At 30.4% G+C, this 17,123-nt stretch overlaps 1 protein-coding gene across 5 annotated transcripts; it reads left to right on the forward strand.

The window, feature by feature from the left end:
- Positions 1 to 1,951: 1,951 nt before the first annotated feature.
- LOC123227053 lies at positions 1,952 to 14,424 on the forward strand. Of its 5 annotated transcripts, XR_006504431.1 has the most exons (10): positions 3,194 to 3,318; positions 3,438 to 4,130; positions 10,816 to 10,881; positions 10,982 to 11,032; positions 11,192 to 11,271; positions 11,623 to 11,715; positions 11,853 to 11,896; positions 12,426 to 12,629; positions 13,442 to 13,546; positions 14,119 to 14,424. XR_006504431.1 is itself a non-coding variant. In XM_044651676.1 (2 exons), the coding sequence occupies exons 1-2, from the start codon at positions 2,026 to 2,028 to the stop codon at positions 3,619 to 3,621; spliced, it is 420 nt and encodes a 139-aa protein (XP_044507611.1). In that variant the 5' UTR covers positions 1,968 to 2,025; the 3' UTR covers positions 3,622 to 3,882. The 5 variants fall into 5 exon arrangements, 1 of the variants encoding a protein (XP_044507611.1); XR_006504429.1 differs by lacking the exons at positions 3,194 to 3,318; positions 10,816 to 10,881; positions 10,982 to 11,032; ... (4 more) ...; positions 13,442 to 13,546; positions 14,119 to 14,424 and adding exons at positions 1,952 to 2,261; positions 4,736 to 4,801; positions 5,109 to 5,812; ... (2 more) ...; positions 7,236 to 7,462; positions 8,047 to 8,391; XR_006504428.1 differs by lacking the exons at positions 3,194 to 3,318; positions 10,816 to 10,881; positions 10,982 to 11,032; ... (4 more) ...; positions 13,442 to 13,546; positions 14,119 to 14,424 and adding exons at positions 1,952 to 2,261; positions 4,736 to 4,801; positions 5,109 to 5,812; positions 6,341 to 6,544; positions 7,069 to 7,566.
- Positions 14,425 to 17,123: the final 2,699 nt, after the last annotated feature.

Here is a 17,123-nt window from a genome sequence, read left to right on the forward strand (position 1 = left end):
TCACGAACTCAAACTCAAATTGGAGTTCAACTACATGTAAACTGAGCCGAGCTCGAACTTGGCTCAGTTAGAATCCGACCCTAATGATGGCCCAGATTTAACATACGTTAATCTCGTTCGTGAGGTATTTGTCTATTCATTTTGGTGTAATAAGTCGCACAAAGTTTTGTAATGAAAAGGTGTCTAAATAGAAAGAGGGTGACCAAGGGTTTTTCGGACTCACATAATCATTACGGGTGTGTATAATCTAGTTCAAATTATAAAATCAGAGCAAATTGTTTAAATATTACAGTTTAGTTTTGTTTAATTTAAATTGATACATTTTTTAAAAACAATTTTAAGTTTAGATTATGATTTGTGTGATTTTCAAATTAAATCAACCCATAAACCATTTTTTAAAAACATATCTATAAGGCCAAAAAACTTATTCTCACCCAAGGGTTAGTGTATTCCCAAATACATACCTACAAAATTTCAAAAACTCAAACACCTACCTATGAATCGACATCAGACAAATATTATGATGTCGATCCATCGATTGGATAAAAATGATTCGTCTAATGTCGATCCATCGATCAGACAAGGACAACAAATCATCTTCGTCTCTTTAAAGTTCGTCTTTGTCCAACAAAATTGCTATGGCGGGAAGGTTGACGGCAGTAGGAAAAGATGGTAGGAAAGCTTACTCTCGGTTGGAGCGATTTCAGTTGCCAAAGAAAGAAGAAAAAATTATAAAGGGAAAAGTTAATTTTCAAAACTTAATCATTGAGAAAAATTTGTTATTTTTCAAACTAATGAGAAAAAATAACACAAATTTTCATGATTTAGTAGTAAAATGATAATTGTTAACTAACAATTTTGATTAGGTTTAACAATTCATTGTTAGGTATTTGAGTTTTTTAAAACTTACGAATATGTATTTAGGAATAGGCTAAACCTTGGTTACGAATAAATCTTTTCGCCTATATATAAATATATTTGACAGAATTTCTCTATAAAACATTTGTTATACAATTTTTTTATAATTATTTTGTTATTTTCTTTATATGTATATTTTATATATTTATATTATATTTATAAAATTATAATTTTATTAAATAATATAATTTAGAAGTAAATATTTTTAATAAATTCAAAATTGTAATTCAAACTAAATTAAATTATATTTTTCAATTAATTTAAAATTTAAAATAATTTGATTTAATTTATATATTTTTCAAATATTTTTTAATTTAATTTGAAAACACTTTCAAATTATACCAAATTAAACCATGAGCACCATTACAACCGTCATAAGTAAGGGTTTTGAAGAGAATGAGCCATCTTGTAGAGATGACTTCTAAACTTTTCTATTGACCCTTAAATTTTATTTTTATTTTACCGGTGTTTTATATTTTATTTTTATTTTACTTTTTATAAGTTTTATTTTTAGGACTGTCAATGAGCTAAGTTGAAGTCTCCGACAAGCCCTTTGTGGTGAAGATCAGGTTTACTTGGTGAATTATTAAATTCAATTAACCCGCAAAGTAAGGGGAAATTACTAAACCTCGAGGGTGTGTTGGCGTTAGAAGAAATAAAAATTATTCTAATAATTTATCTTTTTTATTAATCTTATTTTATTTAATTTATAAAAAATAAAATATTTTGATAATATTTTGTTATTAATAATATAACAGATAATATAAGAGATAATTTGATTATTTCTTTTATCTTATATATTAAAATATTATTAAATTAATCTTGATTTTATTATAATATATTATTTTATTTATTATTTTAAAAATAAAAATAATCTTATTTTTAATTAATATAATAAATAATATAAAATTATTTTAAAATAATTATATTTATAAATACATTAAAATTATTTAATTATCTTTAATTAAATATAATAGTTATTTACATTTACTTTTATCTTTTACATTTCATTAAACATAACAATATTTTATACGTCAGCATGAACCCCACTGAAGTGAAGAAGACAAGACAGCATTGATATTGCTTTGCATCGCGGACGACAGAGAAATGATAGGAAATTCAGTTTTCAATGTGTTGCGAAGGTTTCTTCTTCAACGTCAAGTTTCATTTCTACGTTCTTCACAGTCTCAGCTGAAAAATACCCTATTTTTACCCTCAAAATCGTTCTCATCATCAGCATCTGTATTCCCAAATAACCCATTTACAATAATCATATTCCCATCTCCTCCGCTCAGAAGTCCCCATTCTTTCAGCCCGGAGAGGCCTCTGCTCATCCCCAGATGGTACCCGGTTTTTGGTTTTTGTTTTCGTTGTTGCCATTATTGTCAGTTACTTATTTTTCATCTGAAGAATATGCTAGTTTAGATTAGACAAACCAAGAATTTGAAGGGCTACATTACAAGTTTTACCTGTTTGTTTTTTTTTGTTATTGTTGCCATTGTTGTCAGTATTACTCTTTTGTTGGAAAATATGCAATTTTGTAGTAGGAGAAAACCAAGGAATTGAATGGCTGCCATGCGTGCTTTACTTGGTGCTTTATGTGGTATTTTAGTTTTCTGGTTACCATTTTTGCCAGTTAAAACATTTTTAATGGTTACTTTATATTGCCACTTAGGTGCTTTTTGTATATGTTGCGAGCCATTCGTTTCACTTGAATAATATGCAATAATAGTGTAGGAAAACCAAGGAATTGAATTGATGATTGCAATGCCTTTTTACTTGGATACCTTTTATCATCTCAATCAGGTTCTTTCAAAAAAGGCATGGTATTACTGACCCTTTTTCTTTTTAAATTTAGTTAAAATAATGTGGTTATTCAAATTTAAAGTTTTATCATAGAATAGAGATGGCAACAGGGCTAGAAAAAGACCCAATACCTTAATTTTCATCCTCGTCTTTGAAAGAAAAACCTTTCTTTGTCCCCACCTCATCTCTGATATGAGGACGATGGGGAATCCCCATCCCCTCCCCATGGGGAAAATTTCTCTCTACTTCCCTTCCCCATCCACATAGTGAAAATTCCTCACATTTTTCCCCCACCATCCCTACTAAAAAAATAATAAAATATTTACTAGAAATCAAACATATATGTAATAATTCTAAACTTTTACAGGTAATTTAATATGTAGGATTTAAGAAATATGTAGGGTCAGGGATATATTTATCTCTGTCTCTGCCTTGTCGCCAATTGCAAAGGTTTTAACCATTCCCGCCCCCATCTTTATCAGAAAATCCCCTCCTTGAATAGGGAGGGATTGGCCGAAGACACAATTTCGTGAGCCAAATTACCATCTTTATGACCGAACTTCCATACCTTGATTTTAGTAGCTGTTGAATAAAGTATAGTGATCCCATTTTATATGTCGTTGGTGATATTTTTAGATTGCTTTCCAGCGGATTATTTTTGGCATCGAATATATATGTGATGGGAATCTAATTACAAAAGTCTACCATGGCAGGCCCAAAGGGAAGAATCCAGAAGGCAGCCCAGGAGGTGAGGATATTAGCCCAGCTGGGAGCAAAAAGAAAGACCAAATGGGTGAGGGCAGATTGGACAGTTCACCAAAGCAGCTGAAATTAGTTGAAGTTTCCTTTCCAGAATCAAGAGAAGAATCCTTAGTGGTGGGGTCCATTTATGGTTAGAAGGCTGCGCATATATTGAGAAAAACGCATGGAATAGAAAGGCAGAAGATATTGCTCAGAGTATTGCTGCTGGTTGAGAGAAATTGATTGGAGAGGACTGGCTCTGGAAACCCAGCATATTTATTGCTCATTTCTATTGTTCTTGTTGTTGCCTTTTGTGGATTCTTGTTTTCTTTGTTTAACTCATTATTGCAGACTGGGCATATTACTGAAGTTATTGTTACATTATAGCCATGAAATGAAATATTAAATTCTGCTCAATTTAATCTCAATACAAAACTGTTCAAATGTATAATTGATGTCAGGCCAATGAGGGTGAACATATAACTCTGTTTGTTTCCTTTCTTTCCTTACCGTGAATGAAAGTTTGGGGGATGTTGATTGAGTTGTAGTTGGAAAGATACTGGGATATTGAATCTGTAGGAAGAAGCTGTGTCTGGAACCTGCTGGAGGAGCTGTTGAGAGCTGCTGGAACCATCAGCTAGGTGGATAATTGGCCATCCTTACAGGTTTGCAACAATATGATAGTACCCATAAATTGTCATATATTTTTCAGGCAAAGAGAATTCATTTGAGTTGTGTAATTATCTCATCAACTTGATATTGTTTGGGGTAAGAGGGATTAAATTTGAAATCAGTTGATTACATCTTTTTACAGTCATTAGAATTTACAGTTATAATAGATTGTTTGTGATTGATGTATGGACTCAAGGAAAAGAGAGTCAGAAGATACCAATGTTGAGTTTGGTTGATTGAGTAGCCAAAAGTAAATCACAAATCTCAAATGAATTTTTTAGAAAGTCAAGTTGATATTCTTTTAATTGTATCATTTCCAAAATGATTTTGAATTTTTGTTAGCTTGCTATAGTATCCGTGTCATTCCTAATATTCACGAGTTATTCAAATCTCCCTGATATTTTAAGTTGTAGATACCTATACCCCTATATTTTCTCTTTGTTGCGGTTTTCCATCCTCCATTATTTGGTATACACTTGTGCCAATATTTAAGCAATAACTAATAGAAAGTTTGGTGAAATATGAGTAAGTCATTGATATTTTGATGAATGATTATAATTACTGCCATGTCAATCATTTGCATTGGACATTGTTTCAGGTGCCTCCAATATATCCCTCACCAAGTCAGGAGAAGAGTTCAATAGTTCACTTAGCAAAGCTAAAGGTTCATCCCTTTTTCTCTATTTTGAAATTTTTTATTGCTCAACCATTAGAAACATTTGACATGTTGTTGCTCACACTCTCGTTATATTTCATTGTACTAGATAAATCTATACTAGCAATATTTTATTTCACTGCTGTATGGTGTGGGCTATGTAAGTTCTTAGCTTTTTTTTTTTTTAATTTTATTTGGTTGGAGTGATATGCTGTAAACTATGCTTTAACAATAATTTCTTTCAAGTTATTTAACTGTTTTTCAGTGGTCAAAATGGTCTTCTTGAACTTGTGTTAAAGTATATTTATCTGTGCAGGCAGGTTTATATCTCTTTTCGTAGAAGAGTTGAGTGCGAAATACCCTCATGCAAAGACATATAAGATTGACATGGATCAGGTAGGATCCATGTTAGTGCCATGTAATTTTTTATTCATTGGAAGGTACATATTGTATTTGCTGTACATTATATCTATCCAGGATATTTTTCTACTCAATGTTATAATATTTTTCTTCTTCCATTTCCTTTTCCCTTTTGTTGTGGAGATCATGAGTGTGTAGATTATCGAATTAGACATACTGTAAAAATATAGATTTTTTGTCATGTTGCTGCCTTTGAGTTATTTACGTAATCTGCAGCAAAGTATGTGAATCTTTTTTATTCCCCAGTAAAAATAGTTCTGTATAACCACTTACTAAACACAATACATTGATGGAAGTTCTATTGTGATGATTTTTTTAATCTGGCGGGGCTGAAATCTATGCTGCAATCTCCTTACATAAACCACCATTTTGGATAGTGCTGTTATGAATAATGTATGAGATGAAGTCTGGATTTGGAGGTTGGTTATTCTAGTTTCTATCTAGTTATCATTAGATGTAATGCCTGCCTATGAAGGAGATAAATTTATTTTGCTTGATGATAGTGTAACTGTCTTTAAAAAAGGTTGGTTGAACTAACATGGTCATTCTATTGCAGGAAGGCCTTGGAAGCACATTGGGCAAGCTAAATATCACTGCTGTGTTGAGTAACTTGTTTCTTTCTTTAACATTACTGTTTAAAAATTATTATGTCCATTTATAGACTCAGGAAGCAGACTGCTTGAGTATGTATTTACTTTTGTTGTTATCTCAATCTTTATACTGTTGCTACGTTGTATTTGTCCGTTGATTAACATATTTGGCTTAAAGGAGAAATATGCTTCAAGGCTCAGCCTTGTATTAGAGCAATTGAACATGTACATACTTTAAGTACACAAAATTGATACACAGATAATGTATCATTATATAATTGGGTATTATTTTATTCTTAATTTAGAATTACCTAATCACATAATGACATATCATCTATTTACCTCTTTTGTGTAACATTGTTTTATTGTAGGTAATAATATGATATCAACACTAGTGGAGAAAAAATTAACTTCTGAGCTAATTGACAAGAATTTTACAGTTCTACTCAATTTATATTTTTATTTGTATTATATCTTTTGTTTTATGATCATTTGAGTTCTTGATGGACAAAAATTTAATAGTACCTCATAATTACAGGTTTGAAGTAATGTGCATGCTGCTGAATGTTGGTTGGCAATTTCATTTTAGCCTAACTAGTCACACCATTTCTTTGTTGCTACTCTGCAACTTTTCTTTGTGCTGCAGCCAACACTTATTTTTCTTTAATAATGGGGAAAAGGCAGCTGAAATAATTGGTTCTGATGTTGCACACTTGAAGGGCACTATGGGAAAACTTTACAGGTAAAACGATAAAACATTACTTACCCACTTCTCATTCTGGAACCACAAGATTGATACATTTTTCTATTTGTGAATGCAATGCATATGTTCTTTTTCAACCGAGGGAGTAAGCATTAGGATTTTGATGTTGCAATTTGAGTCTTGATAATATATTATTAATGTTTCTAACCTCTAGAGTGAGCTTCAGCATTTTCTCAAAGTGTACATTAAAAAGAATTTATAATTTTATTTGGTTTAGCAAGCCCTTTAAAGGAGATCATTAGTGTTCACAGCAAACTCTAGGGTCCTCAATGGCTTGGTTGTATGTGCATACATTTCACAGAAAAATTTCCCTTGTTGAATAAAACTAATGTTTGCTTTTGTTGAGTCGTTTCTGCTGTTCTGGATTAGATACCAGAACTTATATCTAGGGGTGGATATCTGAGCTGATTTGTCTTAAGTTGGAGCTCTAGATAAAGTCATTTGTCCATTCAATGATATTATTTATCATGTAAGTTTGATGATACTGTTCACTTTGTTGACAGCCCTCTTATGAAACTTTGCATCAGCTCAAACGAACTCGAATTCGAATTAGACATTATGGATATGGTCTGATCTGAAACCAGTCTCAAGTTTGACTTGGTCTGAATTGAGTCCACCCTACTTATATCTTTAAGGCTAACACCTCTCCCTTTTATTGACCCTTATGCAGGACCGATGCATTACAATTTTTGGCTTGAGCGTTGCATCATATCCTAAATTAATCACACAATGTTTTTCTGGATGCTACGTAGAACCTTTCTTTTGAGCATTTCTTCATACTTTTCATTCCAGGAAGGACTAAATGAAGAGAGAAGTTCTGAGGAAGTATTTTTCGCAAGCATTTTCTGAATAGATTAGCTTGTAATGTTCTCTAGGCTGAAAGATTGAGGAAATACGGTAAGATGTTACTTATGTTCAGGCTGGCTTTCCCTTTTGACCATTTAAGTCATTATATACAGAATTGTTCTTAATCATCAATGAATAAATAAGAATTTATTTGAGCTTGGTATTTCTTTCGAAATCGACTCGATAAATATGGTCATATTAAATGAAAACAGAAAGCTTATTCTGTATTTTGTAATCTGAGATTTCAATCAGTATTATTTCTCTGAAATTACGTTTTGCAAATGAAAACAACTAAATGCATCCACTATATAGGTTTATGAGAGTAAAATTTTATGTTTCTGATTGTGCCTCAACTGTCATTTTTTCCTTCTCATTGGTTTATTAATGGAATCTTATTGATTCCTTGCAAAAATAATGACACTACTAAAACATATCAATATAAAATGAAAAATAAGAAATGTGGGTAATTAGGACTGAATTTGATCATATTTTTCATGTTTAAATAAAAAAAAATTAAATTTGAATTGATTTAAATATTTAAGTTTGAATTTCGTTGTATTGAATATAAGTTTAATTGTTTTCTAAGTGTTAATCATTGCATCTCAAACTAATTCTTCTGCATTCTTGGGCCTTAGAAACCATCTCCCTTAAAGCTTAAACTTCAAATTCAAGTGGCATATGCTGCAAGAGAAGGGGCATGGATCTAGTTGAGAGAAGAATGTCAGAATGATGGGAACAGAATAATTGACTGAATAGGGGAACAGCTAGGGCTATAAGTAGAGCTTCAGAAGCAGATGAATAAGGATAAGAGCAGGTAGTCCAGATGAATGGTCAAAAGATTGGGACAAGACAATCATAGAGCCAGTCTGAAAGCATCTGATTTTGTAACAGTTTTTCGGTCCATTTCCATCTCAAATTTATATATTTCCCCAATGACAATATCTACTTCATACATATTCATATTTAGCCATGGCGAAAAAAAAAGATTTTGGGTTGAACTATACATCAATCTGGTTTAATGGCTAAAATTATAGAGTCATCACCTGGAATCGTCACTGCTTGTAGGTTTCAATTAAATCAGCCGGTTTGATCCTAATTTTAAAATTTCTCATCGATCATGATAAGTTCTTGTCTTTTATAAGAATAATATTTTTGTGATATCACTAAATTGATTAAAAATTCAAAATAACATTTGAAGCCACAATGAGTATTAACTAATATTATCATGTCTGAAATTTCATCATTTTTGTGTAATATTATCAATTTTTGAAATAAAATATGTGATTTTCTTCTTTTAACACAAATTTTCTAGGGGCTTTGAGTAAACTTTTTGGAACTTACTACTTTATTTTTAAGTCAGCAAAATTACTGTGACCATTTGGAAGTTTTTTTTCATTGACCAATACAGTTGGGGCCCACATCCTGTTCTTGATTGGGTGAGGTAACCAGCATCATGACTCACGAGCCTGCACGAATCGGCCGTTCAATTTTATTATATATGATTTTTCAGATGGAGACAACGACTCTAATCAAATCAATCACATTATGACTGACTTCAACTTTTGAGATTTCCTCGAACTTCTTCATCCTTGAGATGCACGCAAGTGATCTTGTGCCCATGTTTAGGCCCATGGGCTCTGCATCCCTTTTTGCTTTTCTTTTTTATTAATTTTTTAATTTCTGTGTTAAGGTTACAGTACCAATTTTAGTGATTGGTAACATTTCGTACACTATCAATTAGTACAAATATTTAATGTGGATGTGATCAGAGTTGAATTGAATTTGAAAGTCTATTCAAACTCATTGAATCCATAATGCATAATTTGTTATGCATAATTTGTTTTATTCAAATAGGTGCATTGTATCATCAATCAGATGAATCATATCTTTAAAAAAATAGATAATATTATTAGATAGATAAATAAGTCAATTTTTAATCAATTTAATTAAATCAGAGCACTAATATAAGATCGATTTGTTTGAGCCCAACAAACTTAGATTGGATCTACCTCGACAAAATAAATAAAAATATTAATATTTTATTATGTAATTAGATAATTTTAAATTAAAAATAATATAACACTTAATCATATGATAATACATCAAAATTAAACTTTATTTTAATTTTAAAAAATTAAAAAGTTTACAGATAAATTCAAACGTTTTAAATATGACAATTTAACTTTTAAAATGTTTAAAGACTCACAAATCAATTATGAAATCTTTTAAAAACCTTAGTCATCGGTGTCGCTCCTTTGGAAATTATATTCACTCTTATATTTTGAAAATACTATTATAATCTCAATAATTTGTAATATAATATTTACAACCTTAATTTGTTATATTCTATTCAGTTTTGTAGAGATATATCTGTCATTTTTTAATTTGAATATTTAAATATCATTTTTTACTTGAAATTGAAAAGAGAGAAAGAAGAGGATGAGTGTTAAGTTCTTATATAATTTGAATATTTAAAAAGTTTATTTCAATTTTTTTTAATTTGGTTTATACGATAAATTTGAAAAATAATATATTAGAACAAAATTGTAATTTTATGTCCTAAAACTTGTGTCTAGACTCAAATCGAACATATTTAGTATCAAAAACTAGCTCAATTTGAATTTATTTCGTTCAAATTCAAGATGAAAATATTAGCTTATTTTTTAATCCAAATCAAACTTGAGTTAGAGGAAGTTTAGTTCGGTTTGACTTACAAGCTAGGGATAGTTTAATTCAGTTTACATTTGACTCACGAATCGATTTGTGTTATGTCAAATAATTATTAAAACGATATTGTTTTTTTCATTATTAGGTAAAACAACAAAATTTTGTCAATAAATTGTGAACTTGAATCATAAATCTGAATTATAAATTAAACCTATGAACTCTAACCAAACTTGAACTGGGTAAACTAAACAGTTTTTCATTTAAATCAAAGAAAAGTTATTTTTAATTTTGATTTGATAAATTTGAGTTAAACTCAAATCAATAAGTATTCAAATTTAATTTGATTCGATTTTAATTATTTACTACATCTATCATTGGAAAACTGTTTTAGAGGAAATATTAGGTGAAAAAATATACTTTTCTATTGAATAGTTGAATAGAATGTGACAAGCCATGTGAAAAATCTGACTCAACTTACCTAATAATATCACCTCCATTGCCATAAAGCTCCAAAAATGTACTTCAATTATAAGACTTTGTGGCGTTCCAATGAGGTGCATCACCCTATATTTTCTCTTTGTTGCGGTTTTCCATCCTCCATTATTTGGTATACACTTGTGCTAATATTTAAGCAATAACTAATAGAAAGTTTGGTGAAATATGAGTAAGTCATTGATATTTTGATGAATGATTATAATTACAGCCACGTCAATCATTTGCATTGCACATTGTTTCAGGTGCCTCCAATATAGCCCTCACCAAGTCAGGAGAAGAGTTCAATAGTTCACTTAGCAAAGCTAAAGGTTCATCCCTTTTTCTCTATTTTGAAATTTTTTATTGCTCAACCATTAGAAACATTTGACATGTTGTTGCTCACATTCTCGTTATATTTCATTGTACTAGATAAATCTATACCAGCTATATTTTATTTCACTGCTGTATGGTGTGGGCCATGTAAGTTCTTAGCTTTTTTTTTTTTTTTTAATTTTATTTGGTTGGAGTGATATGCTGTAAACTATGCTTTAACAATAATTTCTTTCAAGTTATTTAACTGTTTTTCAGTGGTAAAAATGGTCTTCTTGAACTTGTGTTAAAGTATATTTATCTGTGCAGGCAGGTTTATATCTCTTTTCGTAGAAGAGTTGAGTGCGAAATACCCTCATGCAAAGACATATAAGATTGACATGGATCAGGTAGGATCCATGTTAGTGCCATGTAATTTTTTATTTCATTGGAAGGTACATGTTGTATTCGCTGTACATTATATCTACCCAGGATATTTTTCTACTCAATGTTATAATATTTTTCTTTTTCCATTTCCTTTTCCCTTTTGTTGTGGAGATCATGAGTGTGTAGATTATCGAATTAGACATACTGTAAAAATATAGATTTTTTGTCATGTTGCTGCCTTTGAGTTATTTACGTAATCTGCAACAAAGTATGTGAATCTTTTTTATTCCCCAGTAAAAATAGTTCTGTATAACCACTTACTAAACACAATACATTGATGGAAGTTTTCTTGTGACGATTTTTTTAATCTGGAGGGGCTGAAATCTATGCTGCAATCTCCTTACGTAAACCACCATTTTGGATAGTGCCGTTATGAATAATGTATGAGATGAAGTCTGCATTTGGAGGTTGGTTATTCTAGTTTCTATCTAGTTATCATTAGATGTAATGCCTGCCTATGAAGGAGATAAATTTATTTTGCTTGATGATAGTGTAACTGTCTTTAAAAAAGGTTGGTTGAACTAACATGGTCATTCTATTGCAGGAAGGCCTTGGAAGCACATTGGGCAAGCTAAATATCACTGCTGTGTTGAGTAACTTGTTTCTTTCTTTAACATTACTGTTTAAATATTATTATGTCCATTTATAGACTCAGGAAGCAGACTGCTTGAGTATGTATTTATTTTTGTTGCTATCTCAATCTTTATACTGTTGTCTACGTTGTATTTGTCCATTGATTAACATATTTGGCTTAAAGGAGAAATATGCTTCAAGGCTCAGCCTTGTATTAGAGCAATGCAACATGTACATACTTTAAGTACACAAAATTGATACACAGATAATGTATCATTATATAATTAGATATTATTTTATTTTTAATTCATAATCACCTAATCATATAATGACACATCATCTATGTACCTCTTTTGTGTAACATTGTTTTATTGTAGGCAATAATATGATATCAACACTAGTGGAGAAAAAATTAACTTCTGAGCTAATTGACAGGAATTTTATAGTTTTACTCATTTTATATTTTTATTTGTATTATGTCTTTTGTTTTATGATCATTTGAGTTCTTGATGGACAAAAATTTAATAGTACCTCATAATTACAGGTTTGAAGTAATGTGCATGCTGCTGAATGTTGGTTGGCAATTTCATTTTAGCCTAACTAGTCACACCATTTCTTTGTTGCTACTCTGCAACTTTTCTTTGTGCTGCAGCCAACACTTATTTTTCTTTAATAATGGCGAAAAGGCAGCTGAAATAATTGGTTCTGATGTTGCACACTTGAAGGGCACTATGGAAAAACTTTACAGGTAAAACGATAAAACATTACTTACCCACTTCTCATTCTGGAACCACAAGATTGATACATTTTTCTATTTGTGAATGCAATGCATATGTTCTTTTTCGACCGAGGGAGTAAGCATTAGGATTTTGATGTTGCAATTTGAGTCTTGATAATATATTATTAATGTTTCTAACCTCTAGATTGAGCTTCAGCATTTTCTCAAAGTGTACATTAAAAAGAATTTATAATTTTATTTGGTTTAGCAAGCCCTTTAAAGGAGATCAGCACAGCAAACTCTAGGGTCCTCAATGGCTTGGTTGTATGTGCATACATTTCACAGAAAAATTTCCCTTGTTGAATAAAACTAATGTTTGCTTTTGTTGAGTCGTTTCTGCTGTTCTGGATTAGATACCAGAACTTATATCTAGGGGTGGATATCTGAGCTGATTTGTCTTAAGTTGGAGCTCTAGATAAACTCATTTGTCCATTCAATGATATTATTTATCATGTAAGTTTGATGATACTGTTCACTTTGTTGACAGCCCTCTTATGAAACTTTGCATCAGCTCAAACGAACTCGAATTCGAATTGGACATTATGGATATGATCTGATCTGAAACCAGTCTCAAGTTTAACTTGGTTTGAATTGAGTCCACCCCTACTTATATCTTTAAGGCTAACACCTCTCCCTTTTATTGACCCTTCTGCAGGACCTATGCATTACAATTGTTGGCTTGAGCGTTGCATCATATCCTAAATTAATCACACAATGTTTTTCTGGATGCTTCATAGGTTTTGACCTTTCTTTTGAGCATTTCTTTGTACTTTTCATTCCAGGAAGGACTAAATGAAGAGAGAAGTTCTGAGGAAGTATTTTTCGCAAGCATTTTCTGAATAGATTAGCTTGTAATGTTTTCTAGGCTGAAAGATTGAGGAAATACGGTAAGATGTTACTTATGTTCAGGCTGGCTTTCCCTTTTGACCATTTAAGTCATTATATACAGAATTGTTCTTAACCATCAATGAATAAATAAGAATTTATTTGAGCTTGGTATTTTTTTCGAAATCGACTCGATAAATATGGTCATATTAAATGAAAACAGAAAGCTTATTCTGTATTTTGTAATCTGAGATTTCAATCAGTATTATTTCTCTGAAATTACGTTTTGCAAATGAAAACAACTAAATGCATCCACTATATAGGTTTATGAGAGTAAAATTTTATGTTTCTGATTGTGCCTCAACTGTCATTTTTCCTTCTCATTGGTTTGATTAATGGAATCTTATTGATTCCTTGCAAAAATAATGACACTACTAAAACATATCAATATAAAATGAAAAATAAGAAATGTGAGTAATTAGGGCTGAATTTGATCCCATTTTTCGTGTTCAAATCAAATAAGTTAAATTTAAATTTATTTAAATATTTGAGTTTGAATTGTCTTAAGTTTAATTGTTTTCTTAGTGTTAATTCTTGGATCTCAAACTAATTCTTCTGCATTCTTGGGCCTTAGAAACCATCTCTCTTAAAGCTTAAACTTCAAATTCAAGTGGCATATGCTGCAAAGGAAGGAGCATGGATCTAGTTGAGAGAAGAATGTCAGAATGATGGGAGCAGAATAATTGACTGAATAGGGGAGCAGCTAGGGCTATAAGTAGAGCTTCAGAAGCAGATGAATAAGGATAAGAGCAGGTAGTCCAGATGAATGGTCAAAAGATTGAGACAAGACAATCATAGAGCCAGTCTGAAAACATCTGATTTTGAAACAGTTTTTGGGTCCATTTCCATCTCAAATTTTTATAAATACCCAATGACAACATCTACTTCATACATATTCATATTTAGGCATGGCAAAAAAAATAAAAAAAGACTTGGGGTTGAACTATAAATTGATGTGGTTTAATGGCTAAAATTATCGAGTCATCACTGCTTGTAGGTTTCAATTAAATCAGCCAGTTTAATCCTAATTTTAAAATTTCTCATCGATCATGATAAGTTCTTGTCTATTATAAGAAAAGTATTTTCGTAATATCCCTAAATCGACTTATTCTTTTATATTGAAAATCCAAAATAACATTTGAAGCCACAATGGGTCCTAACTAATATTATCATGTCTGACATTTCATCATTTTTGTGTAATATTTTCAATTTTTGAAATAAAATATGTGATTTTCTTCTTTTAACACAAATTTTCTAGGGGCTTTGAGTAAACTTTTTGGAACTTACTACTTTATTGGTCATTAAGCAAAATTACTGTGACCACTCGGAAGTTTTTTTCATCGACCAATACAGGTTGGGGCCCACATCCTGTTCTTGATTGGGTAAGGTAACCAGCATCATGACTCACGAGCCTGCACGAATTGGCCGTTCAATTTTATTATATATGATTTTTCAGATGGAGACAACGACTCTAATCAAATCAATCACATTATGACTGACTTCAACTTTTGAGATTTCCTCCAACTTCTTCATCCTTGAGATGCACGCAAGTAATCTTGTGCCCATGTTTAGGCCCATGGGCTCTGCATCCCTTTTTCCTTTTTTTTAATTTTTTAATTTCTGTGTTAAGGTTACAGTACCAATTTTAGTGATGGGTAATATTTCGTACACTATCAATTAGTACAAATATTTAAAGTAGATGTGACCAGAATTGAATCAGGTTGAAGTCTAGTCAAACTCGTTGAATCCATAATGCATAATTTGTAATCTAATTTGTTTAGCAAGATGGACAATGTTTAAAGCAACCCTAAACTATTTTTACATTTCCAAAAACCCTAAAATTTCATTCAAAAAATTTCAATTCATCATTTACACATATAATAATCATATGTTACCGACACTCCTACCTATACTTCTATTAGTATAATTACTATCATTACTTGTCATCATTTTTTACTTGAAATTGAAAAGAGAGAAAGAAGAGGGTGAGTGTTCAGTTTTTATATCATTTGAATATTTAAAAAATTTAATTTAATTTTTTTAATTTGGTTTATACGATAAATTTGAAAAATAATATAATAAAATAAAATTGTAATTTCTTGTCCTATAACTTGTGTTTAGACTCAAATCGAACATATTTAGTATCAAAAACCAGCTCAATTTGAATTTATTTAACTCAAATTCAAGCTGAAAATATTAGTTTATTTTTTAATCCAAATTAAACTTGAATTAAAGAAAGTTTAGCTCAGTTTAATTTATAAGTTGGGGATGATTTAATTCAGTTTGTATTTGACTCGAGAATCGATTTGTGTTATGTCAAACAATTATTAAAACGATATTGTTTTTTCTATTATTAAATAAAACAACAAAATTTTATCAATAAATCATGAATTTGAATCATAAATATGAATTATAAATTAAAGCTATAAACTCTAACCAAACTTAAATTGGACTGAACTAAACGGTTTTTCATTTAAATCAAAGAAAAGTTATTTTTAATTTTGATTCAATAAACTTGAGTTAAACTTAAATTAATAAGTATTTAAATTTGATTCGATTCGATTTTAATTATTTACTACATCTATCTTTGGAAAACTGTTTTAGGGGAAATATTAGGCGAAAAAATATAATTTTCTATTGAATAGTTGAATAGAATGTGACAAGCCATGTGAATAATCTGACTCAACTTACCTAATAATATCACCGCCATTCTCCATTGCCATAAAGCTCCAAAAATGTACTTCAATGATAAGACTTTGTGGCGTTCCAATAAGGTGCATCACCCTTGGGGACTTCACAGGTGTCCTTCCTCTATTCAGACCCCTCCTATTAAGTTTTTTAGCCTTTTTTGGGCAAAATGACTATTTCCCACCCAAGCTTTGATAAAATGACTTTCTACCCAGGTTTTACCCTATATATATATATTTTTTACATTTTCATCTCATCATAAATAAATTTAAAAATAAAAACCAGTTTTTGACTACCCCTAAATAAATTTAAAAATTAATTGTCGTCAATGATTGCACTGATATTTGGTGTAATTGCATCAAAATCACACTAAATTAGTTTAATTTTAGTTTTAAATTGGTTCAAATTTATTATTTAAATTCTTAGTTTAAATTTATGACTAGTTAAAAAAATAATATTAGTTTACTAAATAATAAACAAAATAATGTCTTATAAAAAATTGTTTAATATTATTTAAATTAAGTTACAAGCTAAACTTAAATTGAATTAAGTTATCACTTAGTTTATAAGTTAGATCGATCAAACTTTTTGCAACTCAAATCTTATTTGATTTTTTAATCAAATTGACTTTTTTCACTCCAATTTAACTTAAATGAATTTCAAACAAAATGAACTAATTTTAAAAATCAAATCAGTTTGATTTGAGTCTAACTATATAATAATAATGTCCCTAAAGTTTGTTGACTTGATAAACAGACTCTCTGAAAGGATAATCAAACTTGGTCAAGTGGGATTTCTGGTTAGAAAGAAATAAATTAGGATTATGTGGTGGTGAGTCAAGGCTGAGGGTGAGGGTGAGGCTCCTCAGCCTCGGGTTGATGACCATTGTCA

This window comes from Mangifera indica, chromosome 10 (genome assembly GCF_011075055.1).
Source record: "Mangifera indica cultivar Alphonso chromosome 10, CATAS_Mindica_2.1, whole genome shotgun sequence".
Classification (NCBI taxonomy): Eukaryota; Viridiplantae; Streptophyta; class Magnoliopsida; order Sapindales; family Anacardiaceae; genus Mangifera; species Mangifera indica.

Coding starts and splice junctions, on each gene's coding strand:
- LOC123227053 (XM_044651676.1), top strand. CDS start 2,026: ATGATAGGAAATTCAGTTTTCAATGTGTTGCGAAGGTTTCTTCTTCAA. Junction 2,262..3,437: donor CCTCTGCTCATCCCCAGATG/GTACCCGGTTTT, acceptor CTACCATGGCAG/GCCCAAAGGGAAGAATCCAG.